Source organism: Onychostoma macrolepis, chromosome 12 (genome assembly GCF_012432095.1).
Source record: "Onychostoma macrolepis isolate SWU-2019 chromosome 12, ASM1243209v1, whole genome shotgun sequence".
NCBI lineage: Eukaryota > Metazoa > Chordata > Actinopteri > Cypriniformes > Cyprinidae > Onychostoma > Onychostoma macrolepis.
In genome coordinates, this window is record NC_081166.1 from 24,734,667 (window position 1) to 24,751,709 (window position 17,043).

At 38.9% G+C, this 17,043-nt stretch overlaps 2 protein-coding genes across 3 annotated transcripts in view; one reads left to right on the forward strand and one right to left on the reverse strand.

Moving 5' to 3' along the window:
* rhobtb1 (Rho related BTB domain containing 1) overlaps positions 1–2,210 on the reverse strand; it is a 53,154-nt gene extending 50,944 nt beyond the window's left edge. The window contains exon 1 of the mRNA XM_058793016.1: positions 1,914–2,210. The gene's annotated coding sequence lies outside the window, so the exon portion shown is untranslated. The remainder of the gene's footprint in view (positions 1–1,913) is intronic.
* The window catches only part of ank3b (ankyrin 3b), a 198,860-nt gene that overhangs the window by 30,513 nt on the left and 151,304 nt on the right, over positions 1–17,043 (forward strand). Inside the window, exon 1 of one of the 2 annotated variants that reach the window (XM_058792981.1) lies at positions 2,550–2,758. The exons of the other annotated variant lie outside the window; for it this stretch is intronic. Coding sequence (XP_058648964.1) covers positions 2,693–2,758 — 66 coding nt within the window. The 5' untranslated portion in view covers positions 2,550–2,692. Of the gene's footprint in view, positions 1–2,549; positions 2,759–17,043 lie in introns of those variants that run through there. 2 annotated transcript variants of the gene reach the window in all.

Here is a 17,043-nt window from a genome sequence, read left to right on the forward strand (position 1 = left end):
CAATATCATGATGCCAAATATAATGCAGACACACATTTGATCCTAACAGAAGGATCTCAATATATCTCTGTTCTCTGTGTAAAGAACAGGGTGGTATTGTTTATGTCACGACACTCATTGGCCAGCAGAGGACAGACTAGAGAGGCTTCTGTTTGATATACCTGTTTTCATTTTAAACCATAATGGACATACAGCTACATAACCACTCAGCTCTCAGTTAATATTAATAGAAATGGGGACCACAAACCAGAAAGAGCAGACAGTTGCTGTAGCGCCCTGTTGCAATCTCACTCCCAGAGAATGAATCCATTGTTATTGGTTCAGAACACATTTGTGGTGTTGGTGAATAGTAAATGGCACTGCACTCAGAGGAGACACAGTGACGACGAGTAGGTAATTGTACAGCATTGTTCAAATGACTGTGACTGTTTTTTTTTTTTTTTTAAAGTGCACCAGCATTTTGATAATGTAAGTGATGTTGAAGCATAATGTTGAGCCATGTAAACAACCCACAATGTACTTTCTCCACATCTCCATATTTTTTAACTTCTTATCACATGCTGTGCAACTGGAAAATTGGATCTCATCATGCTTTAGTAGCTTCTATGCTGGTTCCTCTCTGGAGGTTGAGTAAACTCTCCAGTTTATTGTTCTCTGGCCAGAGGCATTGCACAGACTCTCCAACCAAGTGCTTTCCTTCATTCACTGAATCACTGCTGGTGTTAATACAGCACAACAGTTGGGGTCCGAAAGTAAAAATCCCAGTTATTTTTCTATAGAGAAATCTGACCTTAGACTCAGAGGTTATGGAGCAATAATCAATGCATCTGTAGAAGCCACAAGTCAGTGTGATTTCAACATTTTTTTTTACATAATCTTTAATCTACCAATATTATTATTGTGAAAAGTAAAATGGGACAAACAATCAAAGAAAAAAAACAAAAAACATTGCTGTCAGTCAGTTTTATATTAAGGATGCACAATATATTGGTTGTGGTTAACTAAAATAAAAACCGTAAAAAAGAAGTTCATTACTTGAAATCAACTTTAACTGAAATAAAATAAAATACAAAAAACATTAAATCTATCTTATTTCAGCTAGTCCACAAGGCAGCATTTCTCATTTTCATTTAGTTGAACTTGATATATTAGCTAAAATTAAAAAAAGAAAATAAATAAATAAAAACTATATAGACAAAACTAAAAATGTAACAAAAATAAAATGAAAACAAAATTTAAAAACATTTAACAGTACCTCAGTGGTACTAAAATAACATTATTGGTCGATATTAGTGGTTTAATTTTTTAACGTTGATATTGGATATTTATTCATGGTTGCTCATTTTTTATTATTTTTTACATTTTTACTTTTTACTCATGCTGCCATCTAGTTAGTCTTTAATACTACTAATATTTTACTACTAATATTTTACTAATAACTGCCTGTAGAAGAAAACGTATGTCTCAGAATTAACATTTATTTTTCATATATTTTTTTATAATGTTATAATGCCTAGGATTTAAAACTATTAATTCCTTAATATTAATAATGAATTCATATTTAATTAATAATTTATATTAACTTATTATTTTTAAAAAAAAATTCTTTTTTGTTTCAAAATATACATTTTCATATTGTACATTATGTTTTGATGCCTAAATGTTGTAGCATTTACTGTAAAATTCTAAAAACAAAAATCATTTGTTTATTCAGAATTGTATTATCGACCATTTATGTCAGTTATCACCCAGAATGTCTAAATAATTATCAGCCGGATAATTACAGTCTTATATAGTAATTCTAGTTCTGATTACATCATGGCTTACAGCATGGATTACATCATATCATTACAGCTCTTTATTGAGAATTAAAAAAAAAATAACTTTATGGAGAAAACGAATGGGAAAATTACTTGCGTTCCCAAGGCCGGTGAAAAGGTGGATGGTCACTTTTTGTTACATCTCGGCGAGAAGCTGCGTGAAGTAAAAGAGATCATCTACTGACCAGTAACCCGACCCTGGTAGGTTTCGTCTGTGAACTCTTCTTATACTGGCATTTCACTAATGGCCACGCTCAGAGCCAGTGGGTGTGCAGTTTCTATCAGCAGGCGTTAATCAACCATTAATTAACCATTTCTTCCAGCCTATGTTCAGTTCACCCCTCTTATTTGTAGAGGGGGGTTTCTCCATGGCAATTGCTTCATCTTTGCGCTCCTTCTCCACCGCCCTCTTTCTCCACTCCACTCCAATCCCCCCCCTCTCTCTCTCTCTCTCTCCCTCCCTCTCGATGTTTGGCTGCTAGGGAAGAGTCTGTGTCTCCATCACCACCATTTAGTCTGTGCGAGGAGCACCAGTGAATCAGTAGACCCAACTGTGTTGGTCAGGGAGAGGTGGGCAGCTGGGTCAGAAGAACCAGCCCACCGATCTCTCAACCCACTCCAATAAAAGCTCCAGTGATTTCTCCTCCCCCGTCTCCCTCACAGTGACCTGTAGCGTGTGTAGGAGCTGGCACCAACCAAACCACCCAAAGCGCTCAAGTGCTGTTTGGACCGAGTTCTTTGAGTGCGTGTTGACAATCGAAAACAGGAGGGCAGCAGGTATTAGAGCGACTCGCTTCTCATGGACTTTTCTGTAGTTCTCATCATCACTGCTCTCTCAATGTTGGATTAAATGAAAGGATCTTTTGTATAAGATGAGCGAAGACGCCAAGGAAAAAGGGACCGGCAAGCAAGCGCTACGCAAGAAGAAGGGCAAAAAGGTAACAAGAAAGCTTCTTAAACATACAGAGCTTTTCAGTTTAACGCTCAGGGCTTGTTTAAATCCTCCTTTTATGGCATTTGGAAGGGTTAATGGTGGTTGTTGATGTTGAAAAGCACTAGACGGGGATCTGGAGGAAGCTTCTCTTTTGTTCTAGAGCGTCTGAAGGGGTGTGTTCACAGGGTGGCATGGTTTTGTTTTGAAGGTGTTTGACAGTACACTTTCAGGGGGAAACCAACCTAGACGCTGATTATGGAGTTTTTTACAGGACTTGATTTTGATTATTGAAAAAAAATAAATGAAAAGTCATGCATATTTCATCAAATTATCTGTATATGCGCAACCATTGCTCCATAAAAAAGTGGAAAATGTCATTGTTTCTTACAAGAGCTGATCTGACCTGACCGTTTATAAAATGACTTTTTTTGTTTGTGTAACCTGATGTCATCATGTTGATTCTGCTATATTAAACAGTCATTTTAAGCTGATTATTTAGATTTTACACAACCTTTTTAAAATTTTATTTGTATTTATGTATTTTATATTTTTCTTTTATAATGACTAAGATATGAAGACTAGTGTTATACACATATTTCAATTCAGTTCCGTTCTTTTGTATACTTACTCTGCACAGATGTTTTCTCTGTCTGTCTCTCTCTCTTTCTCTTTCCCTCCACCCACTCCGTCTATTCTCTACACGAGCAGTATAATCTGCTTAATTGCAGCCATTCAGATGCATTGGCAGGAGCTGTATCTGAGTCAGCGCTGGGTGGTACTAGCTACGGGTCAGCTCTGCTGGCTTTACAAGTGTTTGCTTTAAATGTTTCGGAGAATTTGAGGAATTCCCTTTCGTCCAGTGTAACAGGTGCAGTCGCTGCTTTCACATAGTGATTCAAAGGCAGCATTTAATAAATTCAAAGAAAGTCATTCTAAAGTCATTCTAATCAGAAGTGAAATGTGTGTGTGTGTGTGTGTGTGTGTGTGTGAATGTTTGGCAATCGCACTGACAGAGCCGTCTCTCTTGGTCTCTTTATGCTGCCCCAACCTGTTGCTATGCACACTGGGAATGTAAAGAAAATGTATATATTTATATTTGTAAATATATATATTTGACCTTGTTTGTTACAGTACAATATGTTAGAATGCTCATTGGTTGTAGGAAATGTGAGTAAAATATTATTTTTATATTACATTATCACAGTATTCAATATTGGAAGTTCCTTGGAAATTAAACTGAAATAATATTTTGATATTTTTAAAGATTTAAATAACAATGTGGAAACTCATTATATGTGTATAATCCAGTATTTGTTTTTTTTGTTTTTTTGCAAATGAAAGATATATACATCTATTACTGCACTTTAGTTTCACTTCAGGCTTCGATATAACTAAACTAAACTAAAATAAACTCCCTTTAATAATGAGTTCTTCCTCTGCCTGACTTGTTTGGGACTCATCCTGCTTTGTATTGTTGTTTTACTTCATGTTTTCATCAATCTTACATATATAAACATGATATAAACATGGTATAAATGGTATAGCAAAATGTTTAATGGGATAGTGGAAAATTTTTGTCTTTATTTACTCTTGTATTTATCATATATCATTTATTTTGTCCACACAAAATAAATGTCAATGGAGTCCATTGCTTTTGAGCCCCATTGACTTTCACTGTGTAAAAATTACATTTAAAAACATCATTTCCATTTTATTGTTCTTTAAAACTTGGCGCCAACAGTGCAATAAAATTACAATTAACGCTTACAAATTAACACTTTTTTTATTATCCTATCCAATGGGGTTACCCAGAATCCCCAGAGCATATGGGGGTTGAATGGGTCCATTTAAAGATTAATTGGTGTTCAGGGCGACACAGAGGACATGAACCATCGCAGGGGTTTGTCTTTGTGTGTTGGTTGTATTGTTAGAGCTCAATAGAGCAGGAAATCAGACAGCGTGCAGGTTTGTCATAGCTCATTTTCTGGTTAGACTCGTCCCTGTCAATGACTATTATTCTTTACCACTGATTTGAAGAAACAAAAGATGAGAAAACAACAGTTAGAGATGTTTTGTCTTGATAAATGCCTTGCTAGAATACAAATACAGCAGCTTTGGATGGATAGTCTTCTGGGTAATGAGCTGAACCTGATCAGGAGAAAATAAAATCACATTTGTTCACATATTATATCGTTAGCAGCTTTGCTTTATCAGTTTCTGTTTGCCAATTTGAATGTAACATATATATAGACAACGCTGTCAAATCAGATTTCATCACTTGCATCATGACAGTGTGGATTTGAAAAATTGGATGTGCAATATGAACAAAGCCTTTGTCACTATCTTTCTCTGGCTATCAGTAACTGTAATTCAGATATAGCGATATCATTTTAATTTCAATTTCAGACAGTCAACATGGCTGGTCGCTCCTCCCCACATGTTGGTGGAGAGAAAATGGCCGTGCGGTACTGATCCAGATCATAATCAGAGGAACAGAGAGAGCCGGAGACAGGCTAAGAGAGTGTGTGTTAGATTAGTTGCTAGCTCACGTTATCCACGAGAGTTGAAAGATGCTTTCTTTAGTGGCCGATGGATTGAGACTTTCACGTGTCATTTCCTTTTCATTTCTCCCGAGTCAAGGAGACCCCAACAGTAAACCATGGGGGGAGTTTTTGGGTCAGTGGCTGTGAATAAGCATGCGTCTCGAGAGAGAGAGAGAGAGAGAGACAGAAAGCTGTCTGGGCACTAGGGAACCTGAATCATTGGCAGGTGTGTGTAATGGGTGTCGCCATGGCAACCGAAGGCCTGCTGAGGAACGGAGGAAGCTGCCGTTTAGATGACTGAGCTGGGAATCCCTACTGATCACACAAGGACCGTCTGTATTTTATATTTAGCATTTCCATTGCAAATGTTTGTGGCAGCATCACTGCTGTTGCTGTGCTGTACTTGTTGCCTTACTGTAATTTTAAATACTTGTTTAAATAACGGCTCTAGTGAGCTGACTTGCTGTGTACTGCCTACGTAGACAGCTGTCTTCTAAGGCAGCATCCTAACAGAAATGGAACCCTAAGTGATCAATTTTGAATGTGCAGGCAGCAGCAAAATTAAGCTTTTGTTGGAGCTATTAGTTGACATTATTTCAAACTATTTTTTTTTTTTTTAAAGAATCACGCTTTAACTTTTTGTCTTAAAACAAAAAGTCACCTAGTAGGTTGGTTTGGTTCATGGTTTGGTGTTAAACATTCCATCTAGAGGTATGTTTTCTATTCATGCACTAATTTTAATCAGTTTGAATGAATCCAGTCCCATTTTATTTTATATGAACAGAAATTTTGCAATCTGATTTACATCTTTGTTTATCTGTAGTTCAAACTACAGTATAAGTACATTAATTTCTATAAGTATCTCTATAAGTACAGTATTTTGCTGTTTTTTACATAAGTCAAGAGGTATTTAGTAAATACAAGTATTTAGTAAATAGGAAGTCTCCTCCACTGACCAGTTTGTAAGACCTGAGACATATATAAACATATGCACATTGGAATTACATAAACCATATGTAAACATACACATAATGAAAATGTGTGCAAGGTATTTTGGAATCTGATTAAGGAAATAGTCGGGTTCAGGCATTTAAATGCTTACATTTTTCCCGCTTTTGATTGGATTAATTCAGGTCTATTTCAAACCGGATGAAATTTTTATTTGGATACAGCTCAGTCGGATTGATTGAGGTGTTTACATGAAGGCTTTCAGTTCAATTGATACATCAATCCGATTATAAACCAATTATTTGGGTGCATGTAAATGTAGCTATATAGTGTATTATAGAAACAGTGCATCTCATATGTACTTCACTGGAGACTCCACTCACAATTGATTTTAGTAGAGTTTGGCTTTAGCACTTAGCCTTGGCGATACTGCCTTAGAATTTGGCCAGAAGAAGGAGTCATAGAAGGCAGCAAATTAGCCTTCGCATCAGGAGTGTGCCTTTGATGCCTTAATATCCTGCCTACATAGGAAGCTCAATGGTTTTGGAGCCAATATATCTCCTTTTGGTACCTGCATTTGTCGTTGACAGTAGCCCTGCAGCCTTCTGTGGTGAACATGCTCAATTTGCTGAGACCATCATAACTTTCAAAATATGGCTGAGGACACCTCTTCCACAGGCACTTAACTAATACATAACCATAAATCTAGTTTTCTCTCTTCTATTCTTATCTATCTATCTATCTATCTATCTATCTATCTATCTATCTATCTATCTGTCTGTCTGTCTGTCTGTCTATATAAAGGCGTTCTCCAATTCAATTCTGAATGACGCACTGCCCTGGTGCATGCAACATTCTGTAAAGTGCCACTGGAACATGATAAATCCTTGACCTCAACTCGTGTTACGCTTTCACGGTTATGGCAGCATATGTCAAATCAACACTCTCCAGAACAGCAGAACAAACTGACAGCAGGATTTGAACCCAGGAACTTTCACACCCAAAGCAAGAATCATAGACCAACAAGCCAACAGTGCCTGGCCCAGATATTTACCTTATTTATTCCAAAATCCACCAATAGCCTTGTCAATGGCTACATTATTCTTTAAAAAAATGAAATTCTGTAAAGAAAAAATAAGTCGGGACTTTAGAAGAACCAAACAGGAGAGGTTCTTCATTGTCAAAGTCATTTGATTTGATACCCTGTTTTCAGCATGGTGTTTGTAACTAAAGTCAGGGTCACTATTTTGAAATAAGATTGTCATTGCTGTGAAATGATCATTATGTCAAGATTGTGCTATTGGGCTACTGTAAACAGGACTCAAAAGAAACCCTTGGGGTTAAATGACTTCCTCTGAACCTCAACATGACCCCGTGCAAGGTTGACATTTACAGTGTAGCTGAAAGCTAATCTGGATCTTCCAATCTAATTGGAGAATCATTCAGGAAGTGAGCCTTGGCAAGTCCCAGCCATCCGGTGATACGGAAAGCACAGGAAGTGTTGGGCTTCCACAAATGCCACACATACTACACAGTCAAAGATGCCTGTCAAAGACTCTCACAACCCAAATTTAGTTGGAACAACAAGATTGATCAATGTCTTAATTGTCTTGAGAACACAGCATAACCTACTTTCTTATTGAGCAGTCTCAAAGAACTTCATACTTGATCTCGAGACATAATGGAAAATGCACCGTTATGCCAGCAGACCCAAAGAATGAGTCTCTTTATCTTCATGTTCTCAAATGCCGTGCATCTCTTCCTTTTAGTTCATCCTACAGAGGATGAATCATATTTCAACACTTTGGAAAATGAATTCTAATGGCAGATCCTCTGTAGCTCATATCTGCCATATCTGTCTTCTCTATTCACCATTGACTGTAGAGCTTCACATTTGAACACATTTCATGCTTTTAGTTGGATTTCCAGCTTGCATATGTAATATTAGCATAAAATGACAGTGAAGCTTTGCATCTGTCGGAAGTCATACATCTCTGAAAAGGGTAGCAGCTGTAAAGACTCTTTGAAAAGACTTTGAAAATAAGATTGACTTTGGAACAAGAGGTAATTCTTTTTTGAACTTGTAATGTAGTTCCTGTCACATCTGACTTTCAGACTAGAAACAAGCTGAATGTGCAGTGGCAGTAAATACGTATTCAGTCATCATTGCTTGAAATTATTCAGAGATTCTGCATTTTCAGGCACTAATCAGGATACATATTGGTATTTGAATCAGAAATGTAACTTGCTTACGAGGAGACACTTGTCCAACAATTGCTGTAGGGCTAAATCAAGAAAATAAAACTAACGTCCAAATCCTAAATCTACAGAGTCCAATTAGGTTAACTAGTACACATCATCTAGGCATCATCTAAGCACAAGATCTAGGCTTCATAACTTCATACATTTTTGGGTTATGCCATGTCCTCCAGATTTTGCCAGTGCTATTGCATAGAAAAGGAAATTTGATGTGTGTCATTGGAACAATACTTTGAACTTACCTGGCAAGTTTGGGACATAATTGAGGTCAGCAATAGTGCCAAATAGTTCCACCATTTTGAATTTTGTTAAAAGCATACCATTCCCTACAGAGTTCATCAGATCCTCTCCAAATGTGTGTGAGATAATCTTGAAACCTTGCTGGTCAAAAAATTTACTCAAAATTTCTTGGTAAATCAAACCATTTGGGAGTAGTAACACTGAAGATGCCAAAGATTCTTTGCATTTCTTGCAAATGAAATTTAGTAGATGACCAGGACAATGATGATGGTCAGTCTTAGAGTTGAGTTCTTCATGTCTTTAGACAGGATATTGCACTGGAAAATGACTTAACAATCGTTTGTATCTCGTCCCACCTGATACAGACAAAGGATGTCTTTGATGTTAATCGATGGCATATGACATAAATACGATGCAGAAGTTAATCATCTGATGCATTTTCAGACATTATTCTGGAGAGATGATCAATACCTGTCATTCAGGGCCCTCTTTCTGCCCCGGCAACAATGGAGGGTTCAGCCACAAAGCAGAATATGCAGTGTGTCTCACTGGGGGAAGTACTACCAACCTCTCGCTGTGGAGTATATCATAGGCGTCTTTGTCTGGAGTCATGCCTTTCTGAGGAATTACGTTACAAGCAGAATGGCAGGTAAAGACAATGGGAGAAAAAGTTGTGCCTTGATAACTTGGCAGCTGGTCCCACATTTCCAGCATTTCTGCACCTTCCAACCAGTATTTTACACTCTTTTGTTAGGGTAACGGTAAAACATCCCCAACAAACTGTGGCTTTCCAGATTTTGATCCTGTAATCCTAGTTGGAATGTCCAGCGGCAGGCACAACGGAACTTGGCCTCAAGCATTCAGTTTCCCAGGCTCTCTGATATCCGAGGAACCTGATACTTTCCTCACAGTTGAGAGACCAATGAGCATCTGGAGAAATACTAGAGAGTTTTAATGCGTTCTGGGTTTCCCAGGCTTATGGAAATGCAGTTTTCATAGCAAAGGTAACAGAAGACCTGTGGAAAACCACCTGAGACCTTAAAGGGATAGTTCACCCAAAAATGAAAAATCTGTCATTAATTATTCACCCTCATGTTGTTCCAAACCCATAAGACCTTTGTTCATCTTCGGAACACAAATGGAGATATATATATATTTTTTAAATCCAAGAGCCTCTCCATGACAAATCCATGACTCTCCATAGATAGCAAGGGTACTACGGTCAGAAAGCTCTCGGATTTCATCAAAAATATCTTAATTTGTGTTCGGAAGATGAATGAAGGTCATGCAGGTTTGGAACGACATGAGGGTGAGTAATTAATGACAGAATTTTCATTTTTGGGTGAACTATCGCTTTAACTAGAGGTAATTCAGCCCACCCAAACCATGTGCCCCTTTATCTTCTTGTGGTAATGCAGATTGTTTTGCATTTGATTCCCTTTATTTATTTATTTTATTTAAAATATATATATTCTGAATGATTTGACCAAAATATGGGAACTGATTAGCTTTGAATATTCTGTACATATTTCATATTTTTCTCACTGAGGGAATGTTGCAGTAAAATTAAAGTGATAATATCATCTCTTTAAGCCATAACTTTATATTTGAGAGTATCAAAGTTATTAAATACCTGGAGCAATAAAGTTATTGCATGAGTTATAGTCAGATTGCTCATTTTGTCAAACCATATTGAGTTCTGCTGAGGCCAACAGTGTTCCTAATGCTGAATTTGGCCAAGGATCATGGGAACAGAATGAAGCTGCAGTGTTTCTCTGGCCTGATCACTGAGTTAAATCAGCAGGTCCAAATTTCATAACAAATTTCTGCTATAACAGCAGACTTCACTGCCAAATGAATGCGTTCCACGGATGTTACTAAACTACTTAGATGGTGCAAGACTCATATTAAAGTATAGTGACTGTGATAGTTATTTGGTTATTTATTACCAAGACAGAAATCTTTTAAATTTGTTCGAGGTGAAAAAATATGTTAATGGTTTGAATTGTGTCTCATAGGCCACGTTCACACAGCAGCAGAATACGGTTGTCAGTCCTGTATTTGATTCCTTAATACGGTTACGTTCACACACAGTTCGGTTATTTACGGGTGTGACAACCGTATTCTGTAACCGAAGTCGCACCCATAAATTTTCAGGACTCATAACCGCATTCTCGGAACACATGCGCTGTGTGAACGGAACAGGACTGGACAACTAGTTGTCCGTCACGTCATACAGCGCGAGAGAGAGCCACTCTGCCGCACAAACGCACGTCTACCGTGTGTTTCGTGTTTTCATGTGTTTTCGGTAACTTACAGTGACGGAGAAATGAGCTGCGTGTCATCTGAATTTTTTAGATCCCGTCAATTTTCCTCCAGAGCTGCTCCCGTCAGTTTTGTGTTCTGCACGCGTCTGCGCGATTCAAATGCTCCGCTCTCCACCCAAATTTAAAAGCTGCCGTCAGTTAATGAAAATTTGACGAATGGACTCTTTGTCGTGTCAGAAAGTGATAAGACTTTCAGTTTTATGGCCGGCACCAACTTTGATTTTACTTTGGTCGTTTAATTTGCAAATTACGTTTAATTTGTTTCATTATGCGCTATTTTGTTCTATTATGCACTATATAGTAAGCGGACCGGATTTCGAGGGGGGACTCGATTTCTCATGACAGTAGTAATTAGTAGTAGTAGTTGTTCAAAACATACAAGCAAATATAAAGTAATAAAGTAATAAAGAGGGAAAAAGACCATTACAAGCGATAAACAATAAGTACTTTCAGTATCTGAGAGTGCTTTAAGTATCTGAAAGTTTACAGACAATCATAGTTGTGGGTTTTTCTTTTTTCCTCAGCATTATTGCTGTTTGATTATTGCATATCTAATATGTACTGCATTCCAAACAGCATAAATGAAAGCATATCTAAGTAAAACACTGAAATAACTGCGGACATAAGCACACACTGGCAAACAATGCACACATGTTTCACAGCGCATATCCTGTGCATATCAGAATCGATTCAGAATCATTGAAGAAAGAATCCTATGCATCGGAGAATTGATATTTTCTCCAACCCCAAGCAGTTACTAAAGTCTTCTGGCTTATTGATGGTTGGTAGGGTGTTCTTTGTTCGATGGTTTCATATGTAAGCATCTGCTAAAATGTTATGACTTCTTTATAGGTGGTTGATAGGGTGTTCTGGGTGGTTAATACAGTATGAATTTGTCTCTGTACCATTCTGCTCTCTAGTTATGACTTGGGTTCCTCCTTCAGTGTAAGCCTAAGATGCCAGAAGAAAATTGTTAATCTGCTCACTTAGTCTCAGCATGACTCAACATGATTTGAGCAATCATCCATGCCTATAGCACAAACTGTGCAAGATGAGTTATGTGCCAAAGGTTAACACAGCATTATGGGTTTGTTCTAATGGCTAACCCTAAATGCGAGTAATAATGATAGTGATGCTTGCCTTAGCAAACACCACCAACAATGGAGGACAGCCTGATTTTACCCTGTTTGTTCCTGTTTTACCTATTATCTCACATTTATGAGTTTGTGCCACTGTAAAGGTCAAGGGCTGGACGGCTGGCCTTCCCTTCTCCTCTCTTCTGGGAAAATCTGACCTTACAACCAAGTGCCATTTTGAAGAAACTCTCTTGGGAACGCTAACAGAGACTGGCACAGCTCTCTTTAGCTGCACATATGTGTGAGTGTGTGCCTGAATGTGAGGGCTAGACATGTCTGTCAGATTGCACTGGTCTCTGTGAGATGCTGTTATCTCTGCTCTCTTTGGCAGAAAATGAGAGGTTTTATTTAGCACTAAAATAAAGTAAATGCCAACAGAGCATTTTGTGCAAGTACGCTCAAGAGCATTGTTAAGATGCTGCCTTAAAACTGGGACACAATTGCTACTGTAAGGTGATTGTCAACACTTCCTTCTGCTGTGATGTTTTACAAAGTGTTAAATTAGAAATCATACACTACTGGTCGACTAAACTTGTTATATCACCAGTCGCTCATTTAACCTCAAATCACTCTCAGTGTGAAGCATGTTTATTTATCTTAGCAGTAGCATAGTTGGAAGTATATAGACACACACACAAGATTAATTTCAATCTTAATACACAACAGCCTTCAAGACACTGAAGCTCCAGGGCATCTAACAAAATTAGAAGCCTCTCCATACTAGTAAAGTGCTGTGTCTGTATCTGTGCGTGGCCTTTCAAATCAAGCTAATGCTAACTGACTAAGCATTAGTTCAGTGTGCTGGATGTGCAGAACGAGCCCCACACTACTTCTACACTGAAAGGGAACAACAAAACTAAAATGCTCCCAATATGGTTGTCATGATACCTGTCAGGGTTCTGGACTCTTTGTTGGTTGTTTTTCCCCTAGCCTTCCTGAGTTTCCTTATTTGGTTATTTTCCTGTTTTTGTTAAATTAATTTGATTTATTCCTTGATTACTCCTCATCTCATTCTGTTCTCCCTTATTACTTCCTATGTGTTTATAAGTCCAGAGTTCTCCCTGAGTCTTTGTCCGTTCACTCGTCATTTTATGTTGTGTTCCAGTCTATTTATTAAAACGAATATCATTTACTTCACCTGCTGTCTCCTGTGTCCTTCCACGCCACACAACCCGTGACAGATGAACGGACCCCTCTACAGTCAGTGGAGGCTGCTGGTCTTTCAAAGAGGGGAAGCTCATTTTCATACTTAATTAATGTGAATGAATGACTGGCTATTGTTATCCATGAAATGAACTAAACAAAACTCACCTTAGCACTGCACAGAAGCTGCATGAAGTGACATTTAGATGTGGCATTTATACATTTAGACTGTATTTATAATTGCATAAATAATGTTATGAGATTAATGTTTTAAATACTAAATTCTGAATATAGAAATATGTTAAAAAATAATGTAATATGCCTACTTTTAGACGGGAAACTTAAAAACCGCCAGCAGGTGGCAGAAGTTCGTGATTGAATCACTGGGTCATTCAAATAAATCTTTCAAAACGGCTGAATCCATCAGGAGCGAATCAAATGACTGTTTTTATGAATGGCTCAGTGAATCAGTGATTCGCACAAATCAATGCGGAGGATCGAACACAGAAACGAAACAAAAACAGTACTCTTGGTCGTGTCGTATTTCCTAAGTGTCAGGAGCATTTTTTGCTCGCATATCTTGAAATTTCCGAGTTACCAGCATGTATATTAAAACATAACATTATAAATTAAAAAAAACAAAAAACATAATGATTGATAAGAACCAAGTGCAAAGCCGCTATGCTGATTTGCATTCGTGATCGCAAAGACGCTTCCAGAAACGAACTACACCTGTTCTAGAAGTGGTCAAATGAATAAAACTGCGAGAATACTTTCTTGTAATATATTATGATGTTGAATAAGTGATGCTTGAGCTGATGTTTTTTAAAATGACATCAGATGGTCTGAATCAAACCCTTTCTTCTGAGTGCAGCTTCTCATTTGACTGAACTGAAGCATCGGGAAACACTCAATACCATATAACGCGTATACACAGACTATACTACACAGAGCACAGCAGAAAGACATTTGGCAATCAACTTGTAATGTTTCTGCTAGCATGTTCAAATGAACGTTTTAAACATTTAAAACATATCTTACGGTACCGTATGGACGATACTACCGTTTAAAAAATGCAATGGCACCGCGGGTATTTTTAAGCTTTAGTATCTCGATACTACTGTAGTACCGGTGTATCGTGCAACCCTAGTGTATAATTGTGTGAAATGTATGATGAAAATTGGCTAGCAATTTCACCAAGCAAATACCAAGAAATAGGTTGCAGCAGTTTGTCTTTCGACTACACCTGCAAAATCCGCTATGGGACTGAGCTCGAATAGCTTCAGTGTCAGCTACTTTTTATAGTACAAAATCGTTGTCAATCAAAAGGAGACAGACCCTCCAATCATCACGCAGAAGCCCGGAGTCCCCATTAATTTTTTGACATTATAGGGGAAGCCCAGCGTCTCCCCTTGCAGTCTTAAAGAAATCCCCATTGTCTACAGTAGGATGACTGTCGCTGAGGACGAGCTGTGGGGTTTGCGGCAGGCTGGTCGGAGGTTGGAATGGTATGTGGAGGATTTCCTCGAGCAAATTGATTACATCCTTTTTCACCCCACATCGAGAACCTCCACATACCGCACCAACGGCTTGGACCGCCTGCCCAACTCCAAACGCCCCCTCATCCTCCGAAGCTCCGCCAGCGTCCTCAGTCCCAGCCCGCCGTCCGCGGCTCACCCAAGCCCAGCGTTAGCGGGAGATCGATGCCGCCGACCGCAGCTCTACCAAGCCCGCCAATTGCGGGAGATCGACACCGCCGTCCACGGCTCACCCAAGCCCGCTGTTCGCAGGAGATCGACGCCGCCGTCCGCAGCTCTCCCAAGCCCGCCGTTCGAGGGGGATTGAAAGCCCGTTGCCAAGCCCGCTGCTCGTTTGCGGTCACCGCAAGCACGCCGCCGTTCGCGGCTCTCCCAAGCCCGCCTTCCGTGGCTCTCGCTCACCGGCCGCTGTTCGTGGCCCACGCGAGCCCGTCTGCAGAGAGTATGGCAAGCCCACCTGCAGAAAGTATGGCAAGCCCACCAACACTTGGTCCAGTGCTACTGGATATGGTGCTTCAACTGGAGTTTGCTGTGCCCATCCTAACCCCAGAATCTCCCTCGCCTCTGCTGGTTCCGTCCAGCCCTTCGTCTCCTGAGTTCCCCCAGTCAGCCAGCTCCACTCCTCGCAAGTGCCCTCCAGTGCCAGGTCCTCGCAAGTGCAAGAGCAAGAGCCCTCCTTCGTCTCCGCTGGTCCTGTCCAGCTCCGCGCTTCCAGGGAGCCCCCCAAGAGTCTCCGCTAGTCCCGTCCAGATCCGCGCTCCCAGAGCGCCCCCAAGTGTCTGTGCTTCCAGAGCGCCCCCAAGTGTCTGTGCTTCCAGAGCGCCCCCAAGTGTCTGTGCTTCCAGAGCGCCCCCAAGTGTCTGTGCTTCCAGAGCGCCCCCAAGTGTTTGCGCTTCCAGAGCGCCCCCAAGAGTCTCCGCTGGTCCCATCCAGCTCCGCCCTCCAGAGCCCGTGCCTCCCAAGCGCCCTCCAGAGCCCGCTCCTCGCAAGCGCCCTCCAGAGCCCGCTCCTCCAGAATGCCCCTGATTCTGTTCTCCCTGATTTCTTCCTATGTGTTTATAAGTCCTGAGTTCTTCCTGAGTCTTTGTCCGTTCACTCGTCATTTTATGTTGTGTTCCAGTTGATTTATTAAAACGAATATCATTTACTTCACCTGCTGTCTCTTGCATCCTTCCCCCACCACAACCCGTGACAATACCAATGCAAGTGAAATTTAAAGATTCTCCACACCACAGGAAAAACTAATTTGCTATTGAACAAAGTCTGTTTTCTTTTTCTTTCTTTCTTTTTTTTTTTGGTTAAATGTTAATGTGCATATTAACAAATACAACGTAAACAATGGCATGCAGCTTTCCAGGATTTCTCAATTAAGTTTTAAATTAAACTTTAAAATTGCTTTAAATTATCTTGTAATTATTCAAGAGTCAAGACAAGTAAAAATTCAATTAAAACAATTCATAAAAATCAATAGAAATGACATGTAAAATAAAACTATTTGGTAACACTTTATTTTAAGGTGTCCATAATACAGAGTAATTACTTAATTAAGTACTTATTAGTAGCCGTTGTACTTGCATGAAACAAAATGTACTTACCATGCAACTACGTTATGGAACAGCTTGTACTTACAGTTTGTAATTATGTATATGTGATAGGCAGCTACTGTTAGACATATGTAACTGCATGTGTATCTATACACCTTATCCAGCTGCACCTTAGTTTGATTTAACCCACCAGTACACAGCTTAAATACATGTAATACCTTTCTAATTACATTAAATGACAGAATATTACACAGGCATAAGCTACTTAAAATAGTGTATCAAGATTGTACTTAAATGTACAAGTAGCTGTATATGTGTAACAGTAGCTACCTATTACATGTGCATAATTACAAACTGTAATTACAGGCTGTTCCATAACTTAGTTACATGGTAAGTACATTTTATTTCATGTAAGTACAATGGCTAATTTTACACCTTAAAATAAAGTGTTACCAACAATTTTTATTTAAATGAAAATATTATGTAATTATTCTTATTTATTTAAATTATTGGCAGTCTTTAATTCATGATGTAATACTGATTTAGTACTGTTGGAGTTAATGTGACTGAGAATCATTTAAAATTAATTAAAATGATCTCTACATCTTTTT